Source organism: Pteronotus mesoamericanus, unplaced genomic scaffold, assembly GCF_021234165.1.
Source record: "Pteronotus mesoamericanus isolate MK-2021 breed Mesoamerican mustached bat unplaced genomic scaffold, CSHL_Meso_final scaffold_507, whole genome shotgun sequence".
In the NCBI taxonomy this organism is placed as follows: Eukaryota; Metazoa; Chordata; class Mammalia; order Chiroptera; family Mormoopidae; genus Pteronotus; species Pteronotus mesoamericanus.
In genome coordinates, this window is record NW_026555319.1 from 16,947,600 (window position 1) to 16,956,570 (window position 8,971).

Consider the following 8,971-nt stretch of genomic DNA (forward strand, 5'->3'; position numbering starts at 1 on the left):
TACAGATAATTGTTACTACATGGATATTCACCTTTTTCAAAATGTGCTGAACTCTTTCTAGATTACTAGTAGTCATGCTAATGATAATGCATGCTTACCAAGTATTAGGCATGCTCAGAGTGCTTTCTCTTACAAACTCAGGATCCTCATGATAAGCCTGTGGAACAGATATGTGATTAGCTCTGTTTTACAAATTAGAAAATACTCAGTAATGTCTTCCAAGACATGCCCCATGCACATAAAATGAAAAGCATAAACCTTTTCACAGCTGAGCAAAAGCCTAGTTCTGCATCTGTACCCCTTCCCTTTACTTTGACCTTTAGGGGCCAGAACGAGCAAGGTGACCCACAAGGAATCAGGGCCTCTCTCTTCTCTGGCGTCTCTGTCCAGTTTTTCTTGGCACACACATGGGGCTGGTCCCAAACCCCAGCCTTTTGAGAACTCTGCCACCTGCTGCTACCTTTCTCCCTCCAGTGAGCTTGAGAATGCCAGCTGCATTCGGTGTAGAGCAGGGCAGCAAGGTGGGTGTCCTATACTCCATCACAGTCTGCCACTCGGGTCAGGATCCTTACCATGGAACCTGCAGAGCTGCTGAGGTCAGCTGAGCTCTGCTTGCAGTCCTTGGAACCTCACGTGTGCAGGGCACTGTAGCCACCAGTGCATAGTTCCTGGCAAGGAACGTATGCTCTAGGAACAGTAACCTGCTCCTGGGCCATCCCAGTTGTCCCCTGTGCCCACACTGGTGCTTATCAAATAACAAGCAATCAGTAAGTCTTTGTTGACTACTTGCCTGCATGAATCCCTCAGAGTACCTAACTGGGGAATAGTATAGCACCAAGAGTTCTTGAGACTGCCCTTTCTTACCCCATCTGCCTCAAAGGTTTCTCCTCTGTTTGTATGTTTTCTGTGAGGAAGGAGACCCAAAGGACAGGGCCCCAGGAAGGCCTGGTAGCTTGCTTCCTTCCTACCAGGTCCAAGGTTCACCTTGGGTTCCCCAGGTGAACATAGTCCCACAGCCAGGCTGAACTCTGGATCTCTTTATCCTTCTGCCACAATCAGACAGTTTTTTCTTGTCATGTTTGGTACAGTTTGTCCATCAGGGTTTAGGTTCCCTTAACTCTCCTTTCCCCATAGGCAGGTCAGTGAGCTCTACGTAGCAGCTTTTCTCAAAGCAGAGAGGAGGGGAGACTGAATTTCTCAGCCCACTTCTGCCCCTAGTTTGCTATGAGATGAAGGAAACGGGTCATTTTGCCTTTCTGGGCTCCAGCTCTCCCCTCTGGAACAGGAAGGTACTTCATGAGGGGCTCTCTGAGACCCCTCCTGGTTCAGCAGTGCCAGAACCTAGAGACTCCGTGACTCAGGAGGCAGTGCTTCAGTTTCTTCCCTTTTTTTATTGGGGTGACATTGCTTAATAAACATACATAGGTTTCAGGTGTACAATTCTATAATGCATCATACTGTATTGTGTGTTCACCACCATCTTCAATTTCTTCTTACAGAAAATGGGACTAGTACCCACCAAGCAATAATTTGTATGCAAAACACTTAGCACGCAGAAGATGCTTAACAAACAGTAGCTTTTCTTTATTTCCTCTAAGAGTTCCCTGTCTTATTTGCACCAATAGGTCAAACCCCTTTGGAGACCTTGTCCTCATTGTTATATTATTCCACAGTTTTCATAATACCAATCTTGTTTTGCATGATATTATTTGAGGTTGGAAATCTTTAGTGTGCAGGATTTTGTTGTAAGGAGTTGAAGGCCAGTGCTTCTCGACTCCGTCCCATATGGGTAGTGGGCACAGCTGCAGTGTTCTGACAGCTTCTCTTCTCCCTCCTGTCTCTCCAGCTGTCCCCGGAACGCCGCAGTACGTGGATGAGCAGTTCTTGTCACGCCTCTTCCTGTTTGTGGCCCTGGTGATCATGTTCTGGCTCCTAATCGCCTAATGCTAGGTTCCTGGCCTACATCCATGGCAAGTCCTCTGGACTGGTGACACGCCACCCCCACTCTTGATGTTTGACTTCCTGGATAATCCTGATCCCTAGAATCGATGGGGTCAGTAACACATCAAGGAATTTTGCTTCTCCATCAGAGCTTTGGGACTCAACACCAGTTGTCAAGAACCCTGGAGTATGGCCACTACCATAAACACTCTGCTCTAATCTCAGGCCTTGGCATTGAGTTGTCTCTCATGGGTTACACCATGAAATCCTATTCCAGCCAGCTCAGCAGCTCCTGAATCTGCACAGGGAAGAGGCAGAAGAGAAGGACTGTCAGTACGATTTCACCTGAGTTTAATATTATAAGAACAAAGGGATGAACCAAATGTTACTTATGGAAGCTTTCTTTCATCTCTTTTAAATACCCCTTGGTAAGTGGCCTCTGAAGTCAGTGGGGGTCCTTACACAAAGAGGTTCCCCTTCCAGATCCCAATGCTGCTCTGTCCTACTTCCTCTCTCTCTCCTCTCTTCCTCCTCCTCCTCCTCCTCAGCAGAGATGCAAAAAATTACTGTCCTATAAAGATCATAATTGCAGCAGCTGAAGCTGGAGTCACATCATGAATTCACCAGAGACCCAATGATCTTTTATTGGCTCTGGGCCATGCTCAGTGTCTTTGGCACCAGAGAGTGGCTTGAATGACCTCCTGGCATAGATTATCCAAGGAGACATGTGGCTTCACCCACAGATTTCCCATCAGCTTTTCCCGAAAAACTACACACTTGTGTCTCTCTGCCAGAGAGCACATAACCTAGGCTACTGCTGAAGCTGGGACTGACTGCTGCGCGTTAGGAAAGGCCTGCAGTTGGGGCGCCAGTGGGATTCAGAGCCCTGATGCAGGAACAACCGCACAAGCAGCCCTGTCCCCAAGGCTGCAGAAGTTCCACGTGCATCTTCCATGCCTGCCTGCCCCAAAGAACCTGTGGCGTTGTCAAGTCAGTCCAGCTGCATGTTGAAGAACACCCTCCTCAGAAGCAAAGTTGTCCTTAATGAAGAGGCAGGGAAGAGGGAAGACCCTAATTTTGGTATGGCTTGAAGGACTCCCCAGAAAACTCCTTGTATATGTGCTAAAACCAGGGAAGCATGTGACTCCAGAGCAGGCAACCCCTGGTGATTTGTTAAAACCAGGCAGTGGGCCTGGGGAGCCTGAGCACGGTGACATGATGTGGTTTTTCTGTGGGAATCAGGCTTCCCCAGCCCTTGATTTGTTTTTCAACTTCACAAGCTGCTTCCTCCAAACCTGATTGAGGGAGTGTGGTGCCAGGCAGGAGGACACGAGGCGGAATGGTTCTTGCTCTGCCTGTCTTGCTCTTCCTAGACATCCAGTCTGTTCCAGGAGACCCCAAGGGTGGGAGGAGATGGTCTTCCTCTGGGTCCTCTGCTTCATCACCAGTCGGCGATGTTCCTGGCTCACCTCCAGCAATAGCCAACAAATTGTAGAAGGCCCATCCTAGTGTTTTTTTTTCCCCCAGATACGGTTCTGCATAGCATGTGGAAACCAAGACCTTATCCAAGACGAAGGAAGCCCTCCACCCTTCTCTACAGCCCTTATTCCTTCCCCTCGGACCTGTCAATGCCAGAGTTCAGTGTTAAAAGACAAAATACAAGTATTGAATAGGTGGTTCATTTGCTGAATCCATTTGGTAAAAATAAGCCACCAGATTTACAGTGTGCCTGATGGATTTTAAACATCTTGGAGGCACCCACTCAGGAGTGCTTTCTTTATCACCTGGAAGTCCCCAAAGTGGAAGGTGCCCCTGGATTTTCTCAGCTGGAGAGGACTTGGGAAGCAGGGGGAGATCCCTCAGTGCAGTGGTTCCACCTAGTGGTGAGAGAGAGGACTTCAATCACATGGGCCCAATAGAAACGGGATTCCAGAAGAAAGATTAGAGAAGGGGTATGTGTGGGAACATGAATCACTTGGACTCTTAATGAAATGGAGTGATCCCAGGAGAGCTCTACCAGCAAAGATATCCCAGGAACCTGTTAGCAAACTCACGTTGGCCAAGAGCCCTTTGATTTGGAACGTTATAGGTCCCCACTCATCCTCCGTCAGGAGCTGGGGCAAGAGAGCTGACTTGGGGACTTCTGGCCCAGCCCTGATAGGTAGCCCCCTTTCCACCACCCCTCATCAGGCTCACCATCTCGCCCCACTGCCAAGGCAGTTTTTCTTAATTTTGTGTGTGTTTTCTATGTTCTTAGCCTCTACCCCCACTCCTGCCACCTTTGTGGATCAGGACCAGGTCCAAACCATAGATAGAAAATTACACCATATACAGTGGCACACCTTGACCAGTCACTAATTTTCACTGTTGTGAAAGTGATTTGATTTAGAATTAAATGGTTTTACATTACTGTGAGCTCTGGACTTTGTCTGGGTCATGGGTCAGGGGGATGGTTGGGGAGTAGTCACACTGATGTGGCCTCTGGGAAGCACCTGTGCATCCTTGGGAATGTCACACTGAAGATGAAAGTCTTCAAACAGCCATCGATAATTAGAAATGAGAGGTGTAGGCTGGAGACCTGGCCTCATAACGCAACCCTGCCTAGGGTATGACCTGTCTGACAGGTAGCATCAGTCCTGACAGGTATGTGCCAACTGCTACAACGGAACTTGGCTTGTGGTCCAGCACAGCCTTGAGGGCAATCAACAGGTTATTCACTGTCAGCATTTCTCCACCTGTTCTGTGACACTACCCCAGCACTTCTCAGAAGTTCCTTAGCAGAATGTGAAGGGGAAGATGGTAAGGTTACAAACCTGGCCCAGCCTCGGGTCTCCCGGCACACCAGAACTACCGGTCATCATTCTGAATGGAGCTCTTTTCTCCTTCTCACATTTTGACCTAATAGTTACCAAATTGATTAGTGCCAAGATATAGTAGGAAATGCAAAAAGTAAGAGAACTCCAGAAACTGAAAAGCCAAGTAAGAAAAAAACAGGACTTTTGTTTCCAATGGAAAACAACATAGAAGTAGAATAGGACAGTCAAACTTCTGTAGACCAGTTGCCCAACCCCAATAGCCATTAACTTAAGTCCAGTCCCATTTAATTCCCACCTTCACACTACCTCTCCCCTATCTGGAATATTTTGAGGCAAATTCTAGTCATACATCTATTATTTCAATGTCTATCTCAATAAGGATTTTGGAGAAAAAGAGGGAGAGAAATTGATGTGTGGTTGGTTGCCTCTCGCCTGACCCCTACTGGAGACCTGGCCTGCACCCCAGGCATGTGCCCTGACTGGGAATCGAACCCGCAACCCTTTGCTTCGCAGGCCGGCACTCAATGCACTGAGCTACACGAGCCAGAGCTTCAATAAGGACTTTTTTAAAACAACCAAAATACTATTTTATGTACCTTAAAAAATAACGGTAATTCCTTAATGTCATCCAATCATTGCTCAAATTTTCCTGGTTGTCTCATAACTTTTTATATAGTTTATTTCAATTGAGATCCAAATCAGGTCCACACACTATTGTTAGATGTCTCGAATCTGTTACATCTGTATGTTCCTCTCCCATCTGTTCTTTCCCTTGCAGTTTATCTGTTATGAAACACAAGTTCCTTTGTCCTGTAGACTTTCCTACAGCTTTAGTTTTGCCATTTGCATCACTGTGGTGTTAACAAGTTGCTCTTACTCTTGTTTTTCTTAAAAATTTGTTGTTAGGTCTAGAGGCTTGACCAGATTCAGGCTTAATTTTCTTTTTTTATAAAATTATGTCGTAAGTGGGGAGACCCCATAAAACACGGAATTATCTTCTGGAGGGCGGGCCCCTTGTAGTACCCCCCTCTGTAGGCCCCCCTGTAGGCTTCCCCCTCTAGGTGGATGTTCTAGGAACACATCTGTATCAGTGTACCAGCTGGTGGTGTGAGCGACTGTGTTTGGCTTCAGTGATTTTTTTTTTAAGACAACACGTTTTCGCATTTCATGATGGGTGATTTATGAGCACAACTGACCACACCACGATCAGTGATCAGGAATTTTTGACCAAAAACAGCATGACCCCTGGGCCCCATCCTCCTGTTCACCCAATGTCACCCTGAGCAACTATTTTTGTTGTTTCCCTGGATGAAAAAACTCAAAGGGAAATGCTTTGCCCATGTGTAGATGTGGAAGACGTGAGACAAAAAACAGCAGAAGCATTGAAAGGCATCACATTCAACCAGTTCAAAATCTTTTGAGCAGTGGAAAAAAGTCTCAATATTTCATCAAATGGAGAGTACTTTGAAAGTGACTGAAATGTAAATGTAAAAATAAATACAGGTTTTTTTATAAATACCAGGTTTTTTGTGTCCCCCCTCATACACTTCTTATTGCAGCATATCAGGAAGCACATAATGTCTGGTACTCCTTCTTTGTTATGTGAGTCCCTCTTTGTGATGTCTGGTAGGCCTTACTGATCATTGTCTAAAACAGCATGCGCTACTATCCAATAGAATTTTCTGCCGTGATGCAGATGTACTCTCTCTGCCCTGTCCAACATAGTAACCACTACCCACATATAGCTACCCAGCACATGAAATGTGACTAGTGGGCTGGGGAACTGAATATTTAGTTCTATTTTATTTTAAATAACTACATGTGGCCAATGGCTATCATATTTGTGCAGATTTAGATTAATTCGCAGGGGTTAATATAATTGAAAATAACAATGTTTTAAGAGTTTAGAAACAAGACTGCACTTTTGGGTAGAATGGGGCAACAAAATTACAGAGAATATTGGGGCGCTGGTAGTTGTAGGAAAAACAGAATGGTAATAGGGCGGGATGTATTCAGAAGAAAAACTGAGTCCCGAGTGAAAGGAGTAAGGAGAAAAGCCACAGAGTGAGATGTAGTTACCTTAAAAGGGCCTGGTTTGCCTTTATTTTGGAGACAACAGGGAGCTGTTGAAAGTTTCTGAGCAGAGAAGTGACAGACATAATTTTGGAAGATTATTTTAGGGGGGATGACTCAGGGAGGGGAGAGACTAGAGATGTAACACTGGCTCAGTTGGAAGCAAGTGGAAGTAACACTGGGAAGGTCTGGCTAGGGACCAGGAGACCAGTTCTCTCAGGATGGCAGAGCCTGGACCTTATTGGGGTTTTCAGGATCCAGGTTCTCAGTGTTACAGATCCAGAATGTTGACTGTGATTCAGCAGGATCTGTTCTCAAGGACCAACCAAGTCATTGTCAGGTAATCAAACTCAATAGGTGAGTTGGGTGCTACAAACCCAGTAGAACTTGCCTTGGCTTTTTCTGCCCTCTAGAAGTCTCCCTTGAGTTCACAAGTGATTTGGGAAGGGTCTTTGGGTCCATAATGAAAAGATATATCTTACAGACTTACACTCTTCCTTTACATTTAAACTTGCATTTCTCAAGAGTTATCTGAACTTTTCTACAAGGAACTTGGGGGACTTGGTTCCCCCTATTCCTTGATGATGAAAACCATGAAGTTGAGGTGGTGGAATGAGAGAGTTAAGAGGCAGAATACCCAGACCTGGGTGCCTTGCTGGGAGGCAGAGAGAGAAGGAAGACACTCAGCGGTCTTGATTCCAAAGCTGCCAGTGGCTGGGTGTCTGGGAAAATACAATGTAACCTCTCTCCATGTGCAAGGTGAATAAAATCCCCACCCCCTTTTGGTAGTCATAGGACTAGAGGTCCAGGGACCCCTCTCATTTTAATTCAATACACAATGTTGCGGTTATAATCGTAGCAGAGATTTCCTCAGAAACTAAACCTGACTGCTGAGGAGGGTTCCCAGGAATTAGCAGAAATCATTGCTTCACCAACCCCCCAGCACTTTCTGCACATGCAGGACATCAGAAGCTACCTGCCACACCCAGAGGAGAAAAATCTGACCTGCATCCAGTTTGGACCACATGGTCAGGACAGGAAGAAAGAATTGCATTTGCCTTTACTTATTTGAGTACTAGGACCAGAGACAGCTGGGTTGAACTTTGTCCTTGATGGAGGCATTATGATCTGTTTCCTCGGGCCCCATCTCTGTCCATTCTTAATCATTTGGACACTTTTCCCATGACCTAAATCTGGTTTAAGGAAATGACAGTTGCCAAAGACTCAACATAAGAGAATCAGATGGGAGGAATCTCAGGGACCAGATGATGTGGCCAACCCTCCGTTACATAAAGGACCCCATTCCCCTCTCAAGTCCAGTGAATGGACGTGGTTCTCAAGGCCCATTAAGCCAGCTAGCAGCGGTTCTAATTCCTTGTCCCAGTGAGCTGTCCTCCATAAAGAGGAGCCTGCAGGGCAAATCCAGTCCACAGGTGTGTCTCCTTTGGACTATGTGGCATTTTTAGAATTTTTGAACGTTCCCAACATTTTAAAAAGTGGGAAATTTCACCTAAATGTCTAGCTTTTTGGCTTGTCTTGAAAAATTAGAAGATCTGGTGTGCTGAGTTAATTTATATACCTATTTCAGTCTGGCTAAAGATCTGACCTTGGAATGGTGGTTGCACTTACTGTCTTTGACCTAGAGATTACCTACTGAGTGTCTGCTTATCCATAGTGGCACACAGAAGTGGCTTCTCTGAGCTGGAAGCTTCTAAGAAAAGTCCACCCTTAACCTCCCTCCTTGAAAGCTACTTTGTAGGGTAGACGTTATTTCTCCATTCTTGATTCCACTCTATTGGAAAGAGCTTTTCAAAATCAGGAGACCTGGGTCCCCATGCCAGCTCAGCTCCTATAGAGCTGTGCCATTTTGAAGCAGTTCAAATTGTCCTCTCTGGTCCTCAGCTGTCTCCATCTGTAAAATGGGCTGAGGGTCCTCTGTGTTGGGGGCTCCCGCCTGCGCAGCATCATCCTTACCCGAGCACTCCCGGAGGGTGCTGCTCACACTAGGGGGCGCCAAGACCGCCTCAGAGCCCGAGCCAAGGGGCGGGGCCTGTCCCGGGGCGGGACGTCGTGGGGCGGGGCATCGGCGGGTGGGCCCCGGTGCCAGGTGCGGTTTGGTCTCGCCCGGGCGCCGTAGGCGG

The 8,971-nt window shown here is 46.6% G+C and overlaps 1 protein-coding gene across 2 annotated transcripts in view; it reads left to right on the forward strand.

The window, feature by feature from the left end:
• RNF185 (ring finger protein 185) overlaps nt 1–6,259 on the forward strand; it is a 35,279-nt gene extending 29,020 nt beyond the window's left edge. For both annotated transcript variants that reach the window (XM_054594254.1, XM_054594255.1), the window contains exon 7: nt 1,847–6,259. In XM_054594254.1, coding sequence (XP_054450229.1) covers nt 1,847–1,944 — 98 coding nt within the window. In that variant the 3' untranslated portion in view covers nt 1,945–6,259. The remainder of the gene's footprint in view (nt 1–1,846) is intronic.
• Nucleotides 6,260–8,971: the final 2,712 nt, after the last annotated feature.